At 43.5% G+C, this 18,862-nt stretch overlaps 1 protein-coding gene and 1 long non-coding RNA gene across 3 annotated transcripts in view; one reads left to right on the plus strand and one right to left on the minus strand.

Moving 5' to 3' along the window:
• The first annotated feature begins 1,194 nt into the window (after window positions 1-1,194).
• Window positions 1,195-14,447, plus strand: LOC120235870. 2 transcript variants are annotated; one of them, XR_005529517.1, is made up of 3 exons: window positions 1,195-1,292; window positions 2,133-2,234; window positions 14,179-14,447. It is a non-coding gene; the product is annotated as an uncharacterized LOC120235870 (long non-coding RNA). The 2 variants fall into 2 exon arrangements; XR_005529518.1 differs by lacking the exon at window positions 1,195-1,292 and adding an exon at window positions 1,371-1,603.
• The window catches only part of SBSPON (somatomedin B and thrombospondin type 1 domain containing), a 30,213-nt gene continuing 15,543 nt past the window's right edge, over window positions 4,193-18,862 (minus strand). Inside the window, exons 3-5 of the mRNA XM_039238400.1 lie at window positions 9,717-9,807; window positions 7,942-8,118; window positions 4,193-5,951 (exon numbers count right to left, since the gene is read on the minus strand). Of these exons, the coding sequence (XP_039094331.1) occupies window positions 5,834-5,951; window positions 7,942-8,118; window positions 9,717-9,807 (386 nt within the window). The 3' untranslated portion in view covers window positions 4,193-5,833. The remainder of the gene's footprint in view (window positions 5,952-7,941; window positions 8,119-9,716; window positions 9,808-18,862) is intronic.

The following is an 18,862-nucleotide window of genomic DNA, read 5'->3' on the forward strand; positions in this document are numbered from 1 at the left end:
CTTCAGTTTATTCCCATAAGGCTTTCCCAATTTACCTGAAGTCTAATGTTAGGAAAAATAGTGACTCGAATAAACTGAACAGTTAGGCATGATATAACTCTTAGAGAAACCATTTAAAAAACCCAAATATATAGCCAACAGATAGAATTGTTAAAAACTATTCAAATAATCCAAAAGAAAATGGAAGGTGACTGGGGTGGGGGGGACGCGCAGGAAGCAAAAACAGAACCACAAGAACAAATAAAAACCTGGCACACTGGAATCCAACCCTGTCAATAATTATATTAAATATCAATGGTCTAAGCCAGGGAGTAGCAAGTTTTCTCTCTAAAGGGCCAGATAAAATGTTTTAGGCTTTGTGAGCTAAACAGTGTTGTCAAGTCTTGGAATTAGCCATACACATAAATACTAAGTGAGTGGGTGTGGCTGTGTTCCAGTAAAACTATACAAAAAGAACTGGCGGCGAGATTTAACTTGTAGGCTGTAGTTTGCTGACCCTTGCCTTTGAGTTCTAGATTTTGTTTTCTTTAAGATATATTGGACTTCGTTCCGGTAAGCAGCTACTTCTGAAGCTGGGAATGTCTTAATTCTTTTTTTTTCTCCCAGGTTTGGAAGTTTCCAAGTTTAGAACCACTTTTAAAGTAAACTAACAATGGGGTTTCTAAAGACCAGCCTGGTAAGGAGAATTGGGGGCACAAATCCACAGGACAGCAGACTGTGCTGACAGAATTAAGCCAAGGTAATGCTCCCACAATTCTTTAGGTTGAAGGGAACAGATGTGGATTTACTTCCGGTTCCATTTTCCTCCAAGAATACAGTCTTTTGGCATCCCTGTTTAATTATACGCCTCCTCAATCTGGCCTTGGGCTTGCACTCTGCCTCCCTGGCTAAGGAAGAAAGATGATAATGGAACTTTTGGCTGTAAAATGGCAGCCCTTTCCTCTGCCCAATGGCGGAGCACAGCGTGCTGGAGGTGAAGAAACTGGGTGCAGCTGGTGCTGCGCTGGCAAAGCAGCCCACCATTGCTGGGCGGTGTGGGGAGGCTGCAGCTGGAACCCTCCTCCCCCCCGCCCCCCCAGCTCCCATGCTGGATAATAGGACCTTCGCTGGAAGGGCGAGGTCCTCCTGTCATTATGAGTCATTCCAGCACCCTCTGTTAGCATCACAGTATCACAAAGCAAGGGCAAAGGAAGAGGGAACTGCAGCTGAGAGCCAAAAACTCTGTGTTTGTGTTTTACTTTACCCTTCCTCACCACGTACACCTTCATACGTCAAAATACGTCATCATTAAAGTAAGGCTTCATTGAAATCTATCCTGTGTTCAAAGATCAAAAATAGATGACCATTTGACCTAAGAAATGTGATGCTTTATAAAATCTACAACTCTCAAAGGAAAAGAATACTTTCTCAGTGTTTTTGTTTTTTACAAGAGAATTATTTAAAGAATGTATTCCCTTTCCGCTTGAGTCCTTGAAGAACTCCCATCTGTCTTTGTCTTTATAAATTTGTGAGTGCTTTGCTTTGCATGGATTATAACTCTTACCAAACCCTGATGAGGAATTGAGCTTCAGTTATTTTAACTTGCCTTGGCAGAATTGCATCGGTAAGTGACAGAACATGTATCGCTGATGTCCCACAATTAACACTTTTCTTTATCAGAAAAAAAGAAAAGCAGAACTCTCTTCCCTCTTTAGCCCATGAATGTTGATGTTCCTCATACAAAAGCCCTAGCTCAGTGTTCTCAATACCAGTGGAACTTGGCGGCGGCGGCAAGTATTATACACTAGAATTCCTCAAAATGCACCTGTAATTGAAGTGTATTTTCACTCTCAAGTACTTTTTCATTATTTCAGAGATGCTTTTTTAAGTTTCTCTAATGCTAAGGCTTTCTACCACTACTAAGTGGTTAAAAATTACAGTAACAGCTCTGCTGAGTTGTTATGCAAGTGAATCCTGTGATGAGTCATTTTGCTTATGCTTCCCTGAGTACTTCCCCGGGGCTGTTACTATTACAGTAACTGCCTGATGTGACACAGGAGACATTTAACTCCCCTCCCACCTCCACCCGTGCTCCTCCTGAGTTGCGTTCAGTGTATTTCTTTGAGTTACTAAAACTTCTCTTACGCCATCAGCTTCAGACAGGATTCCTTGACTCCCTGATTAGGATGAGGAAATCAAGACCCCTCAACTCTGCGTTTCTGTTCTCCCCAGCTTCCCACACCCTCCTATTACTAGTAAGTACATTGTCAAGGGCTCTGTTTGTTTGGATTGGATTGGTTTGTTTTTAGCATTCAGCCTAATTATAATGGAATATTTTGTGCTTTAGATATGGGTTGAGTCTAAAAGATCAGAAACCAATAAACCTGTATTATGATTATAGAGTATATTATTCACGTTAGATCCTATAAGTGTAACTAACTCAAAAAACAATCTTATAGCATGAATTTATGCAATCCAAAGAGGTGTCAAGATAAATTGTATTCTCTCTGTCTCATTCTCTCCATCCCCTCTTCCCTAGTAATTCAAAATCATTCCATATTTTAGTTTTCTTCACATTTCAACCATACTTCTATTTTCAAGTTTTCCTTGGAACTTTTATTTCCATTTTTACAAAAGTAATCCATGTTCGTAGTTTTAAAAGGAAAACTTTAACATGGGGCCTAAAATGGAAAACATCCTGCCCTTTCACTGCCACTCAGTTCTCCCTAAAGGTGACCACTCTCAACTTTTTTTCAAGGATTGATTTTTATAGTTAATGAAAATACACTCATACTGCTGTTTGTTATTCTGGTTGGAGCTATTAGATTATTGACCCAGATTCACTCTGGTAGGCATTTGGCTTTCTCTTCTCTCATTAGACAACCATCTGCTTTTCTGGTCCCAGAATCTGGTGGCCATCGCTTTTCTGCTTTTTCTCTCTTGATCCTCTTATCATTATATTTTTTATCTTTAAGAAAAATCCTTTAGCTGTAAGTTTATTGGGATTTGGGAGGCAAATATATGTTCTACCTGCCATGTTTAAATGAAAAGAAAAAAAAAAAACCCTATTTAGGACCCTAATAAGCCTTCTAAACCCTTGTACCTCTGAAGGGATGTATCTCACCTTCACACTTTATTGGTAGGTAGCTTGGCTGACAGAGAAAGCTAGCTTTAAAAATATTTTCCCTTAGTGTTTGGAGGCCTTATTCCATTAGACCTCAAGCATCCATGAATACTGATGAGATGTCCAAGTCTCTGTCTTCTAAACAACTTGAGTTATTTATATGAACCCTCACTAGAATATTCTTAGAGGGTAGAATCATTTTTATGCATACCTAGATATGATGCTACATTATTGCTGTTGGTACTCTTGCTTAGTTATTTATAGCATTCGCAAATAAAAACATCCCAATAAAGATCCTAAAAAGAGAGTAAGGTGGTTATAGTTTACCTCGATCCTTTTTCTTTTTTTCCTGCATCTCTTCTTTTTCACACCCCCCTTCTGAGTGGACACCATCTCTAATTTTTTCCTTAGTCCTTCCTGAGTGGGAGTGTGTGTGTGTGTATATATATATATACATATATATATGTATGTATGTATGTAAAATCTTTTTGGTATATTTATTTTTGTTCAAATTACTTTCCACATACACTTTTGAAAATCAGTCTGTTAAGTAATTCTAGGTTCTACGCATCATTGTGCCTGTGGAAGGAGCCTAGCTGGATGACACTCACTGAGAAAGAATACTGAAGAGGTCTCAAATACTCTGATCTTTAACTTTGAAAATAAAATTGTTGGTTCTCTCTTAGTCCCTTGGACTGTAAGTTTCAGTCGTGAATTGTTTCCTTGGCCTCTGTTAGAATTAATAACAAGCTTTCAAAACCATTATTTAATACTTAAGTCTTCTAGCCTATGAACTTCTTCTCAAGAGCAGAAATAACAAAAGTATACTTCACTGTGAAAATAGCAGGTGGCCAGCACTAAAAACTAAATACGTAAGGTGGAAAATGATATTATCCAACTCCAATATGTTCAAAGATAGGACGCACCCCGGAACCACAAATACAGCATAGCTTTCTCACTAATAGTCTTCGTCTGAATGCCTGTCAGTTCTGAAGGATTTTTTAAAATTTTGTGTTTGGTGAAATTTTGTTCATTCTCCAACCAGCCCAGAAAAGTTGGGTATTCTCTAGCCAAATAAGTAAAGACCTCTTAAAAATGTGAACAGTAAGTTTATTAACCGGTATAAAAATTTTAAGTAACAATAAAATCGCCCAGGTATATCTTTAAAAGTCTTGCTTTGCAAATGTTAGAAATGGTCTTAAAATGTTAATAGTGAACTTACAGTTTAAGTTTCTAGCCTTGATGAGACTCAAAGTTTGTATTATTAATTTCTGAAAAATATAATTTACCATAAAAACAACTCTGACAGTTAAATGAATATACAGTCAGAAATACTGCTACTCTCAGCATCAAATATCGGGAACTTTTCCATCCTTGGTAAGTTTGCTATTGTCATTCTGCCATTACCTGGTAAGTACCAAGGAATATGTATTTTAGTAAATCATTTGTTAGTGAAGACTATTTTATACAAATGAAACCAAAGAAGTTTAAATTTTAAGATGCAGTTCTCCAGAGAAGATACCCTAGATTTAGAATTTGTTTCCAAATTGTGAAAAGGGCTGAGCTTTCACGGCTGTCCTTGGCAGAGTCTGACTTGTCATCCAAGCCGAGTCAGGATGGGAAGCAGAGGTCAGGTCGTGGCTCACCTGCAGAATGACGTGTCCTCCAACGTCCTGAAACAAGCCCCCTTGGCTCTGATTCGCTGGTTTTCCAATCATAAAATAAGAAGACGAATACTTCGTGTGTGTGAGATCATCACATTTGTAATAAAACAAACGTCTTCCATCATTTATTCCTCTGCCTTCCACCCCAAACATAAGAACATGTATGCTGTAGAAAATAAAGCAGTAAGTCTACCTTGATTAAACTTGCAGTGGGTTTAAACTGAAATCTGAAAGATTACTTTAGTCTGCATCAAGTTTTAAGCCTTGGAAATAATCTTAGATGATAATGATAGTAAAATTTTTGCACTTAAAGCACTGTTTCATCCATTGGTACCAAAATTCTCTTCATGAAAGTTACAGCACTTAAGGAACTTGGACTGACTTAGTTGGACTTAGAACGAACATTTGATTGGTCTTGTCCATTAACAAAAGATAATTTCTTCTTCAAAAAAGTAGTTTTAACTTAGCTGTTGGTTTTTCATTACAAAACACTTACTAAATCTTAAACGCTTTGCCCTGTTGAAAATTACTTGTGACTATTTTCTTGAAATTATTCTTTCACAATTTATGGAATATGTGGAAAATGGGAAATGTATGTGTGACAGCGTGCATATATATCTGTATATATTTTTTAAAGTGAGAGGATTTTAAGAGATTACAGAATAGAAAGAAAGAATGCAAGATTCAAAGCATGGATACCCGTAAATGACAATCTACCCCACCAATAAATGGACCATGTTGTAGTAATTTTAGTGCAAAGAGACTTGTATTTTGTGCTGTGTGGGCCACCTCTTGAATGAGAAGACTCTACAGAAGGCCAAGGACACAGAACCACAGGAGACTTTAGGGTAGGTCCTCGGTGTAGTAAAAATGAAAATAAAGGCACTACATATCTTGAGAACTGGCCCGTAAATTTTCTTCGCTTCTCCAGAGTGTGACAATGACACGTGTTCAGAGACTTGGGCCAAACGGCTTTTGAAGGTTTATGAAGCACTGAACATGACTTAGTAGTAATACTTAGCATGTTTACAAACACATTCTGAAATATTTACATCGCAATTGCAATCTATATAAAAATAAAGCTGTGAACAGCTGGACAAGAACACTGATCTACTCGCCGAACTTTTTTCCAAGTTCCTTGACATCGAGGATTGCCAATGGCTTGCCAGTGGAGAGTTTGATTTCTGAAACGATATTTTGAAAATGGTAGTTACGCTAAAAGCAAACCAAGGAAAATTCCAATTTACAGAATTATAAATTGAGGCGTTCTGTTGTTGCTTTAAAAATGATCATATTTGGAGTTTTGGAGTGCATGACAAATTGAAATGTTTAAAAAAATGATCACAAACTGAGTTTCCCTTCTTTGGGTTCTGTCAAAGCGAGTTACAAAGACACCCTCACTGAGAGAGCAGTTTGAGGATGCTGTATTCATTTCTCTCACTTGATCTGAATACATGAAGTGTTACATAGAGGAAATGGCTCCCTATTTCATGTATATGTAAATTAGAGGGCTCTGCCCAAATGATCTCCTGTAATCATCTCCAACTCTTTGATTCCATAATGAAAAAAAAAACAGGACAAGCAGGAAGAAGGAAGCCAGATTATTGAAATTGTTATTTTTAAGATCACGGGAAATTCATCCGGGGTTCGAGGTACTTTATGGATACAGATTAAAATGTAAATTCATTTAAAGACAAAATATAGATGAGATACTCAGAAAAATATTAAGTCTCAATATTTGGTTTCTAACCTACTTTACTGCTCATGTGGTATACTCCTTACAAAGGTTATTAAGCTTGAGTGACTAATAACATACATTCAAGTTATTAAATAATAAAATACACTATGGGAGTAATGACTAGCTGGAAAGGTTCATATTTACTTTCTAATCTGTACTTTTACCAGTTCCACCTGATATACTGAAAACCGTAATCTGTGTGTGACCGAAATTGGCCCTTGTCCAAGAGCTGACCAGCATGAAGTCTACACTTCTCTTAGTTAGGAATAGTGCCCTTGGATGTAACTGATAAATGAGTACAGGACTGTATATTCAGGGTAACTAAATGTTCTCAGGGTCAATTCTTTTGGACAACCCATAGGTTTCTATCAGTTTCTGATCCTGTGGAGCTGAGCCCACCATCGCCTCAGCTATGGTTTTAGGACTACCCCACGGAGCATTGGTCCTGAAACGTTGCTGTGGGAGTGAATCCTCTGGGCAGGGGTCAGCAACCCACAACCGATGGGCCATGGCCAGCCTACCCCTTGTTTTTGTATGGCTTGTGAGTTAAGAACAGTTTTGGGGTTTTTTAAAAAACGTTTAAATGTTTTATTTATTTCTGAGAGAGAGAGAGAGAAAGAGTGTGTGTGTGAGCAGGGGAGGGTCAGAGAGAGAGGGAGACACAGAATCTGAAACAGGCTCCAGGCTCTGAGCTGGCTGTCAGCACAGAGCCTGACATGGGGCTCAAACCCACGAACCATGTGATCGTGACCTGATCTGAAGTCAGAGGCTCAACCGACTGAGCCACCCAGGTACCCCTCAGTTTTTGGTTTTTAAAGAGTCAAAAGAAAATCAAAATAATATATCATGACACATGAAAATTATATGGAATTTGAACCTTTGTGTCCACAGATACAGTATTAGAACAAAGCCAAGTTCATCTGTTCACATAGTGTCTGTGACTGCTTCCAAGCCATGGTGGTAGAATTGAGTAGTGAGACTGACCATATGGCCCACAAAACTGAGAGCATCTACTCTCTGCCAACTCTTGACCTAGAAGATTGTTAAAAATCCACCCTCAAGGACTCTGATTCAGTTAGGCTCAAGCGGGGCTCAGGAATCTGTGTACCCTAAATCACCATCCCAAGAGGTTCTGATTCAAGTGGTTTTCAAAACACTGCTTTCGAGTGACCATGTTTTCAGTAGTCGTTGGGGAACATGGTCTGAGCCAATATCCAAATGTATCCATTCATCTCTGCTATAGAGCCTCTGAGTCCCATAATGTGAACTGGGCCCTGGATTCAGGAATTGCTAGACAGAAGATTCTCCTTACTTGGGGTGTTGACTCCCAAATCATGCCCTGATTCGCTATATAATGGTCTGCTGTTCAGGACACAGAGGACAAATATCTCCAAATAAAAACAAGAAAGCTCCTTCAACTGATGTTTCTCCCTTACCCATCAGAGTCCAGGCCATCTCCGGAACAGCGGAGGCTCACCGAGTTCATAGCTGGGGGCTGACAGTCCACGCACACCGTGTACCCCTCCCGGAGATACTGCATCCATCGAGTCAGGGGTCGGTTTTCCATAGCACAGTGATGAGTCAGGGACTCTGTCTTGAACTCCATACAGTATCTAGAGCAAAAAAACAAACAAACCAAAAAACCCCACAAGGGTTGCACGTGCTGTAATTAGCGGTAGCCTAATGCTGCGGAAAGTCTCCAGGAGCCTGAAGGCACCGAGGGCATTTGACAGACTGGAGAAGGCAGCGCAGGGCACTCTCCCAAGTGAAGCACAGTCACACAATGCCTTGTCAAGTTCCTCATTTGCTGAGCCAGGATGATGGATGATGTCCGACTGGCAACTAACAGTGAAGTGTATGTCTTTTCCAATCCATGATCAAATGACCTGGTCAACATGAATTTACAGAATTTTGTATATCCTGTATCCCATCTAGTCTGACCACCAAATTGTGTGTAAAAAGCACATTTCTGTAGGAAACCGACCCTTAATAACTTTGCTGATACTTTAGGAATGATAGAGACTGAGAAAGAACTGGCTTGAGCCTGAAAACATGTAAGCCCTGGAGAGCGAGCCCTCGATGCTCAGGCCAGCAGCCAGGCTTTCTCGGACCCACAGGCCTTCCCTACACGCCCCGCCTGGTATGATCGGTGATAATGACAGGGAGTTTGGACTTGAACCCAAGCATCGGTTATATTGGGCACCACAGATAAAAGGGAATGGGAAGCTGAGATGTTTTTCTGTGACAGAGGCTAGTGTCGCCTTACGGTGAACTATGGAAATCTCTACGTGACTAGACTCGGAATGCCCAGGAGGAACAGGCAGACATGGGTGAATATTGTAGAGCCTTGTACTAAAAAGCAACATGATTTTACAATTCTTCGGGGAAGCAAAACATAGTAAAACTCCTGCACGTTGCATTTTCAGTTCTAATTAAGTAAGCTACAATGGACTGGTTTCTTTTCCGTGGAATTATGAGCTGTCCTAGGTTAGATGGAAAGAGATTGGAGAGTCTGCTTCAAAGAGCTTTAAGAGTGCTAGGCCATTTATAAGGTACCTTTAGGTCCTCAGGAAATTCTGTGACACAGCTTCAATCAACTTTCATCAGCCAGCTTAACCCAGACGTCTCTTCATTATTTTCTCATTAAATTCTCCTAACAATGCCATGTGGTAGGCATTAATGTTTTCATTTTTCAAGAAGAAAAACTGAGGTGGGACATCTCCAGGGTCTTAAGGCTAGTGAGTGGCCGTGTGGGGATCTGAACATAACAGCTGTCTGGTGGCCTTATGCTGACAGCTGAAGAGCCGACTTCAAGTAAGCACAGAGCCCCCTCCCAGCCTGTGCCTTCCGTCTTGGTGAAAATCCTCAGAGCTGAGATGTGGGCCACTTTCAAATTTATCAGACACAAAGGTGCTAGATCCATGTTCCCGTAATGACTATAAGAGGAACACCCTTGGAATGATGGGTAAAGGGACATCATTTTATAAAGCATGTTTCTCATTGAGCGGACCTCAGAGACAAATCCTTGCAGCCCCACAAAAACAGGGCCTGGCCTTGTGGTAAAGAGTCACGTTTTATCCAAAGTCAGTGAACAAGTAACAAGAAAACCCGTCACACCAAGCTGACCTTTATGGGCTGACTTAAGCATACACTGGAGAAGTAGAAGCTGAAAAACTCAAACCAGACAATACAAACAAAAACAGCAAATTACCCGGCATCCTCTGTGTGTGTAGACCACTGTGGAAATGCGGCTTGTCGTGTTCTCTCCTTGTTGAATGCAGAAGTAGTTATGAAGGCAGGGACTAGAAAAGAGAGAATGGCATTGGACACTTGCAGCCTAAAGCACTCGGAATGTCCTTTCCCAAACTTGGTGACAGTCCTGTCTAGAGCCCCTGGTCCCTAAGTGCAAAGGTCCATGGCACACCACCAAGGACTGAGACGGGCCAAGGTACAGTGTCCCCAGAACCCAGTTCGAACAAGATTTGTGTGCACACAGATAGGCAGCTACAAGCAGGCTTGTCCGTGGTAATAAGCGTGTGAATAAGTGTGTGAAAAGGGGCTGGGGGAAGAAAAACAAGAGGAAGCAGTAAAAGATGCAGAGGAAACCAAGGGGGAAAAGGGAGAAAAGGTCTTTTTTAAAATAAAAGGAAGAAAAATAGAAAAAAAAGGGGAAAGATGGGAAGAGTAAAGTAAGAGAATACAAGGAAGGGAAAAGAGAAAGAGACAAAAGAGTAAGGAGAAAAAAAGACAAGCAGAGAGAGAGGAAATGTGAAAAGGAGAAAGCAGCAGTAGCAGAGGAAGGAAGTGCAAGTGCCCCTCAGGACTCTGCAACAGCAGCCTGGAAGCCTTTCTGCCTGCCCCATGGCCTTAGAGTGGCTGCCTGGTGCCGGCCAGCACATCATCCTCCCCATCCACCCCTCAGCCTCAGAGAAGGAAAGTCAGATCGGTCCTTTCCTCCTTCCTGTCCCCAGCCCCAACCCAACTCTGTGCTCTAGACAGGAGACAAGAAAGGGAGCCAGGAACCCTTCCCTCCGAATTCTGCTCTCTTCTTTCACTGATTTTGTTTGAGCGTCTCCTTCCTATTTGCTCCTAAGCGTGGGGAGGCATCTGTCGCTACAGACAGTATGGCACCTGGAGATAACCTCACGATGCCACTCCACTGTCAACTCAGGAAAGACAAGGCTTTGCCCCGCTCATCACTGTGGCCCTCACACATTTACACACGTAGCAGGCATGTAGGCAATGAACGGTGGCTTGATGGGTGAATGATGCCACGGAATCGCCAAGACACACAGATCCTACTTTCCCGTGGTCTTCAGTTTCTACAATGAGCCTTGTGGCTGAGGTGGCTCAACAATCCTCTCTGCCGTTCACTTCAGAAACTGGACTGTCCCAGGAAGGGTAGATACCAGCTGATGTTGGCTCGTGCGATGCCGGGACTCATCACTGACGTGAGCAGAATGGCATGAGGTACCAGTTGCAAAACAGATGCCTCAAGCCTATGGGCTCATTTTGCCTGGCTCCTCATGGCCACAAGATGGCAGCCCTCATTCTTTTGCAGAGTTTCTTAATGAGGCTTTTTTTTTTTTTTTTTGATTATCGTGGTTTCCTTTTTATTTTTTGTTTTATTTTTTTAAATGTGTATTTTTGAGAGAGGGACAGAGCATGAGTAGGGGAGGGGCAGAGAGAGGGGGAGACACAGAATCCGAAGCAGGCTCCAGGCTCTGAGCTGTCAGCACGGAGCCTGATGTGGGGCTCGAACTCACTAACCATGAGATCATGACCTGAGCCAAAGTTGGATGCTTAACTGACTGAGCCACCTAGGTGCCCCATGGTTTCCTTTTTTTTTTTTTTTTTTTTTTTTTTACAAATAGTTTATTGTCAAATTAGTTTCTACATAACACTCAGTGCTCATCCCCAAAGTGCCCTCCTCCATGCCCCTCCCCCCCTCCCCCCCACATCCATCAGTCCTCAGTTTTTGTCAGCATTCAAGAGTCTCTCATGGTTTGCCAATGAGGCTTTTTTATATTGAACGCAAGAGTGGCCTAATACCTGGCTTGCTCCTAGCCACTTGCTTCTAAGAGTCGCAGGTATGGTTCTTGTCCCCGGCGGTTTGATGCTTAATCTCTTCAGTATGACAATCAGTCACATCCCGCGTTGAGCCCTCACAGTCTCAGCTGTGAGGCTCTTCCTTGCTGCACTAACATGTTTAATTGTTTTCCAGAGACACGCCACAATTTCTAAATGTGACCCTGGCTTTGGAACTTCCAAAATCCACGGACAGGGTCAAGAAGAACAAGCGAGCGCATGTATGTTAGGATCTTACTGCTTGTCTTAGACCTCATTACCTGAAACACGAGCACCTAAAGGGTGTTAGCTTTCCCACGGATTTTTCCATTCTGTTCTTCTGCTGCGTTTCCCAGTTTTTTCAGTGAGTGGAGAATGCAATTACTGCTAAGTCCACATGGCATTGTACCAAACTATGAAATTTTCAGGATGTGTTTCTTTAGCTCAAAACATTTATTTGATCTCCTAATTTGTATTGCATATAGTATTACAAAAGTTCAAAGGCAATGCACCTAATATATAGCTTGGGGGGAGGGGAAATGAGGTTAGGAAGGCAAGAATAGGACTATAATATCTGATATAAAAAATCTTTAGAAAAAGGTCCTTAGAAAAATGATGAAGCAAGGACCCCAACACAGAAGATAGCTTCTGGTTCTTAAGATCTACCGTCCACGTACAGTATCAAGCCTCTGAGGGTATGACCCATCATAAAAGCAAGCCAGTGGGGCGCCTGGGTGGCTCTGTCAGTTAAGTGTCCGACTTCGGCTCAGCTCATGCCCTCATGGTTTGTGGGTTCGAGCCCCCATCAGGCTGGGTGCTGACAGCTCAGAGCGTGGAGCCTGCTTCAGATTCTGTGTCTCCCTCTCTCTCTGCCCCTCTCCAACTCACGCTCTGTCTTTCTCTCTCTCAAAAATAAATAAACATTAAAAAAACTTGTTTAATAAAAGCAAGCCAGTAACTCTGGGGCTTGTCTCTTCTGTGTCCTGTCCCCTTCAAGCCCTGGGCTTGGTTTGGTGGCACGTTCTGTTGACAGGGCACACTTCCTCCATGAGTCCTCAGAAAATAGACCAAGAGCCAGACTGCCTGGAGGTCTCTGAACCAGCACCACTTTTTAATATCTCCCTAAATTTCATTTCCAGTACTTAATAGTGGTAAGTAATTTAGAAATTATGTTTGCCTGCAGTCCCAGTGCAGCTTACGTGTGGAAGAACGTAGCCGGGTGCCTGGAGACACAGGCTCTCAATAAAGCTAGTTCCCCCTCCTTTCCCCTTCCTGGCAACAATATTCAGATGTAGTAGATTCTTTGTTAAGAGGCTATTTGCCAACTTTTCTGGCATCCTATCAGCCTACCATTGTTCGTTTTTATAACAACTCCACTTCTAAAAGTGTGGCCCGGCACATGAACTTTGAACATGAAAGTAAATTGAATTTGCTTAGAGAATTTCATAAAGTCCCCTGACACAATGGGGTGTCCCCAAAGCAGGCTTAGAACCACCGGTCTGTAGGTACAGTGTGAAAGGAAACAGAAGGAGAACATTACAAGTAACACCAGGCTGGACACATACAGTTTATGATACGCACTGATCTCCTTTCAGAAAGAGTTAGTATGTACTATACAATCATAGGGGTTTTTGGATTTGTTTTTATAATAAAAAATATAGCCAAGATATGCATCAAAGGAAATGGAAAAAATTAAACAGCTACTTGATCTTTAAAAACAAAAATAGCTACTTGATCGTTAATAAGGGATGGGGTTTCATTCACGGGCCTCACGGGGCCTTCATATTTCTACTTACTTACCAGAACCTGTAATTGCAATTTTATTTTATTATTATTATTTTAATGTTTATTAATTTTTGAAAGAGCAAGAGAGAGCACAAGCAGGGGAGGGACAGAGAGAGAGAGGGAGACGTAGAATCCGAAGTAGGCGCCAGTCTCTGAGCTGCCAGCACAGAGCCCCGTGTAGGGCTAGAAATCATGAACCATGAGATCATGACCTGAGCCAAAGTCAGATGCTCAACTGACTGAGCCATCCAGGCACCCCTATAACTGCGATTTTAGCTCTAATGGTAACAGGAAGAGCAAAGCAATATCAAGAAGGAAAACCCAGGGCGCCTGGGTGGCTCGACCGGTTAAGCATCCGACTCTTGGCGTCAGCTCAGGTCATGGACTCCCGGTTTGTGAGATGGAGCCCTGCGTCAGGTTCTGCGATGTCAGCGAGGAGCCTCCTTGGGATTCACTCTCTCTCCCTTTTTCTCTACCCCTCCCCTGCTCTAAATAAATAAAACTTAAAACTTTCCTTCAAAGTAAATAAATAAACTTAAAAAAATTTTTAAAGAGGAAAACCCCACAGGATTTAGAGCCTTGAGTCCTTCACAAATGCTGTCACCTCCCAGAGCTCCAATGTCCTCTTGGTTTCAAGGACAGTGATGCTATTCTATTTCCAAGGTAAGCAGAATAACGGCCTTTTAAAGATGTCCACATCCTAATCTCCAGGGCCTGTGAATATAGTACGTTATTTCATCAAGAAGCATTAAGGTTTCAGATGGAATGAAGGTTGCTTCTCAGTCGACCTTAAAATGGGGAGATTATCCTGGATTTTCTAGGTGGGCTGAGTGTGATCACAAGGGTCCTTCAGAGAGGAAGAGGAGGAGGTCACTACAGAAGAAAGCACGGAGAGAGGCCATGTGGCTGTGAAGATGGAAGAGGGGCCGTGAGGAAAGGGTGATGGACAACGCAAGGAAATGGATTCTCCCCCAGAGCCCCCAGAAAGGAACACAGCTCAGCCACCACCTTGACATTAGCCCAGGGAGACCTGGGTTGAACATCTCTCCCAAAGGACCCTAAGACAATAAAGTTGTTTTGTCTCATGCCACTAAGTTTGGGGTGGTTTGTTACAGTGGCCACAGGAAACGAGCAGGCTCTCCCTCAGGGTTGTTATGAACACTGGCTCAGTAACGTGTCTAAAAGCTCTCTGCCATGGAGATGTGAGGGATTGCTACTCCATGCATCAAACGCTCTGTGCATAGTGCCTGGTGGACCGCGGGGGCCATGACAGGTGACCGCGCCGCAGGACTGAGGGCCCCCTGGGGAGGTGGGCACTCCTTCTCTGTGCTTCCACGCTGATCCGTGCATTCTGCTATGGTGGCCCCTGCTCAACACCCTGAGTTATAGTTAGCTGTGATATGTTTGTTGTTCGAGTCTGTATCTCCAGAACCCAGCACGGTGCTGGCTGTAGTTGATGCTCTGTGGACCTGGCATGAATGCATAGGAATTACAGTGACACAGGGTTTAGGGCAATCCACCAAATGGGATTTTCACGTCACTGCTCTCATTTCCCTTTCATGGTCCATCATTTTCCAAGGTGGATTCCACCAAACACTAATGATTCACTGAGATCCCCTTGGAAAAAAGGTCCTTTAATTGTTTTTAATGTTTATTTATTTTTTTAGAGAGTGAGCATGGGAGGGGCAGAGAGAGGGAGACAGAGAGAAACCCAAGCAGGCTCCATGCTGTCAGCACAGAGCCAGATGTGCGACTCGATCTCACCAACCGTGAGATCGTGACCTGAGCCAAAATCAAGAGTCGGACACTTAACCGCTTAACCGACTGAGCCACCCAGACACCCTGGGAAAGGGGTCATTTATTCAAAAAAGGGGGGAAAGCAGCCCATAGCCTATCTCCCTCTTATAGAATGAAAATGGGTATTAGCATAATAAAGCCTCCGAGAAGTTCTTCTGTAGAGAAAATTGTCTGATTCACCCCACATTTTCCTGACCTACCCCCTGTTTTGCATTGGGAAGCCTCTGCCCTCAGGAAAGTGTCATTTAACTGCTCCAGATATGAGTCGGGACTGAGGGAAGAGCCACAGAGCCGTACTTGGGCGAGAGCAGTGGCTGTGGAGCGTCCGTGACCAGCAGGACCCCCTGCAAGCCTTGTCACAGGCAGCGCGCTGGGCGCGGCTCCGGCGAGTCTCATCTCGCAGGTCTGGGGGGCGGGGGGGGCACCGAGGAACTTGCAGTTCTAATAAGGTCCCAGGTGAGGCAGGTGCTGCTGGCTGGGGACCGCACGTTAGGAACCACCAGACTGGAATATTTGAACAACCCTGTCCCCCCTGACCAGCTTGTGACAGCGGTCATCATTTCTAAGACATTACAATAGGAACGTGCATCTCAAGGACCAAAGTAGGGCTGCAAATGCCAGTGGCCCTGCCCCAGCTAGAGATTTCTCCTCTCTTCCCAAACCGGATCTTACCCACCTTATTAGGAAAGGAGGCCAGAGTACAGATCTCTCCTGGTGGTGTTACCTCAAAGTCACTAACACTTTATGGGGAGTCACGTATGAAGACCGCTGCTTTAGAAAGGCCTCTTTCTGTTTAAAAAAAAAAGAAAGAAAGAAAAAAAAAAAGAAAGGGGCGCCTGGGTGGCTTAGTCAGTTAAGCGTCCGACTTTCGCTTAGGTCATGATCTCGCGGTTCGTGGGTTCGAGCCCCGCGTCGGGCTCTGTGCTGACTGCCAGCTCAGAGCCTGAAGCCTGTTTCAGTCTGTGACTCCCTCTCTCTCTGACTCTCCCCTGCTCACGCTGTCTCTCTCTCTCTCTCCTAGAAATAAATAAGAAAAAACATTAAAATAAAAAAAAGAAAGGCCTCTTTCTGGAGTTCGGTGGGAGGGGTGGGTGACAGGGGTAATGTGGAGGAGGACAGAGAAGCAGCCACCTCCAGGCAGAGAGGAGACCCCCAGGGGGCAGGGTGTGGGCTCCGTGCTCCCTGGTGCCCTTGGTCCATGTTCCCTAGCCTCCCCTTCACTGACCTTCCAGTCCCTTTTCCTGTGACCTGCACTGCGCTATTATAAAGAGATCCAGAGATACCGGGCTGCGAAGCGGTCTGTGGCAGCCTGGTGTAGCACTAAAGAGACAAAGGTACTCAAGAAATACTTTCTAGCAGCCAAACCCTGAAAATGAGCAAAGTGGCTGTTCGCCTGATAGATCCGCTACAGGTTTTAAGATCCTAAAAATCAACTGATCCAAAAACTTAATCATGTCCTGCAGCGCCTCCCTCCCTGAGCGTTTCCTATAGTTTTCTATCGTGCTTCTGCAGAGCTCATGAGCCGAGCGTGGGTCTGTTCCATGACCGTGTCTGTGAACACTGAACTATCTCCCTGGGAGTTGAATCTCACTGCTGTATCCAAGAGAGGTCTCCACCCCAGCCCTTCTGCTAGTCACTCCTCTACCAGAGCAATATTTTCTTTTCTTTTCTTTTTAAATGTTTATTTATGTATTTTCGAGAGACAGAGAGAGCATGAGCAGGGGGAAGGCTGGAGAGGGCGGGGACAGAGAATTCCAAGCAGGGTCTGTGCTGTCAGCTGTCAGCACAGAGCCTGATGGGGGGCTCGAACTCACGAACCATGAGATCAAGACCCGAGCCGAAACCAACAGTCTGAAGCTTATGTGACTGAGCCACCCAGGCGACCCCAGAACCATAGCTTCAAATCACAGATCTGACCACATCAGGAAATGCTGCAGTGGCTCTTAAGATAATGACCAAAATCCTAAACAGGGAGCGCCGGGGCCCTGCACTGAGTGGGGTGTCAGTACAGATGCTTCCCCCCAATGCCAGCCTCACTCTGCGTTCCCCGGGCTCTGGCCTTCCTTCAGCAACTCAGATGGGCCTTATGCTTCCCCCATGTTATACGAATGAGCCAAAGAGGGTGCCTAGGTTGTTCACTTCCTCACAGCAGGCTGAGACCTGCTAGCTCCAAAGCCTCCTGGCAGCAACCTCAAATTTGTGTACATCCAATTGTTTTAAAAAAGGCCAAACAGGGGCGCCTGGGTGGCTCAGTTGGTTGAGTGTCGAACTCCAGCTCAGGCCATGAGCCCACAGTTCGTGGGTTCGGGCCCCGCGTCGGGCTCTGTGCTGACAGCTAGCTCGGCCCTGCCTGCCTTTCACACCCTGTGAAACCACACCTGGCTTCTGTGGGCCATTGATGGACTAAAACCTTGTAGATGCAAGACCCAAGCTGCTGCCACCCTTGCTCTCTGAAACTCTGCCCCATACAGTCCAGACCATGCTGGAGCTGACATCACGTAGACACGTCGCCCTGGCCGACTCCTCTTCTCCCCTTCTGCGTGGTGGTCCCCACACCAGAGCCTCTGGACTTCCCCTTCTCACGCTACACTGTCCGAGCACCGCCCCATTAAGCTTATTGCGTATTCCCACCTCTCGTGGACCTGTTTTTCCTAGATCGGCCCCCAAATCCCTTGAACTCCCTACACCCGACTACCTGGCTCCCCATGCCAGTCTCTGCCCAGAAAGCTCTACACTTCTCAGCCTTACCTCCCCATCCTTAGGAAAGTCCCTTCCCTTCCCCTCTTCCCTCAAGATCAGGGGAAATCAGTCTATTATACACACGCTTGTTCCGAACGTCTCTCCCTTGTTCAGTACCAGCTGCACCAAACTGCAGCCCTAATTTTCTGGAATTACTTTCCTAAGATCATCTGCTTATCATCTTCCGCTCCCACCAGACGGTGATCCACATGACAACATGCTCCACGTCAACATATGTCACCTGTGTAACCCTGGCACCAAGCCCAGTCGCTGGTATCATGTAGACTCTTAATAAATATTTGTGCACAATTAGACTACAATCTAGAAGGGCTCTGTTTTCATGGCATCTTAATATTCCTAAAATGTGTCATAAAAAGCTGAAATGTTTTACTAGTACAAGACTTCTGTTATTTGGTTTGTAAAACATGAGAATATGGTTCAGGATGGAATAACAATGCCTAAAATCTTAATGTGTTGCACTTATGATAATGTTGGTATAGGCTACATTTGTGATTTATGGTATGATTTATAAGATAAATTTCTATTTTCTTGCTTTTTAAATTTTTAAATTTCCATTTTAAAATAGGGTGAGTTGTTTGCTTTCTTGTTTGTTTTGTTCTAGTGTGAATTTTTATTATTGTCATTGTTTTAGTAAAAATTGGGAGTGGGGAGTACAAATGTAATACTTTGTTTTTCAGACTTTCCAGGAATTAGAAAGTATAAATAGCAACAAAAGAACCTTTAAAAAATATTTTTATGAGGTATAAAAAAATATTTTTATTTGGAATAATTAATATACAATGAACATCACATATGTAAAGTGTACTAGCTGAGGAATATTGATGTATTAATACCCCCCACAACATATGAATACATCATCCCCAAAAGTTCCTCCCTCTTCTTTGTAATCCAATCTCCTCTACTACCCATCCCCACCCCCAAGCAACCCCAATTTTCTTTTAATCATTA

This window comes from Hyaena hyaena, unplaced genomic scaffold (genome assembly GCF_003009895.1).
Source record: "Hyaena hyaena isolate Hyena2069 unplaced genomic scaffold, ASM300989v1 scaffold_139, whole genome shotgun sequence".
Taxonomy (NCBI): domain Eukaryota; kingdom Metazoa; phylum Chordata; class Mammalia; order Carnivora; family Hyaenidae; genus Hyaena; species Hyaena hyaena.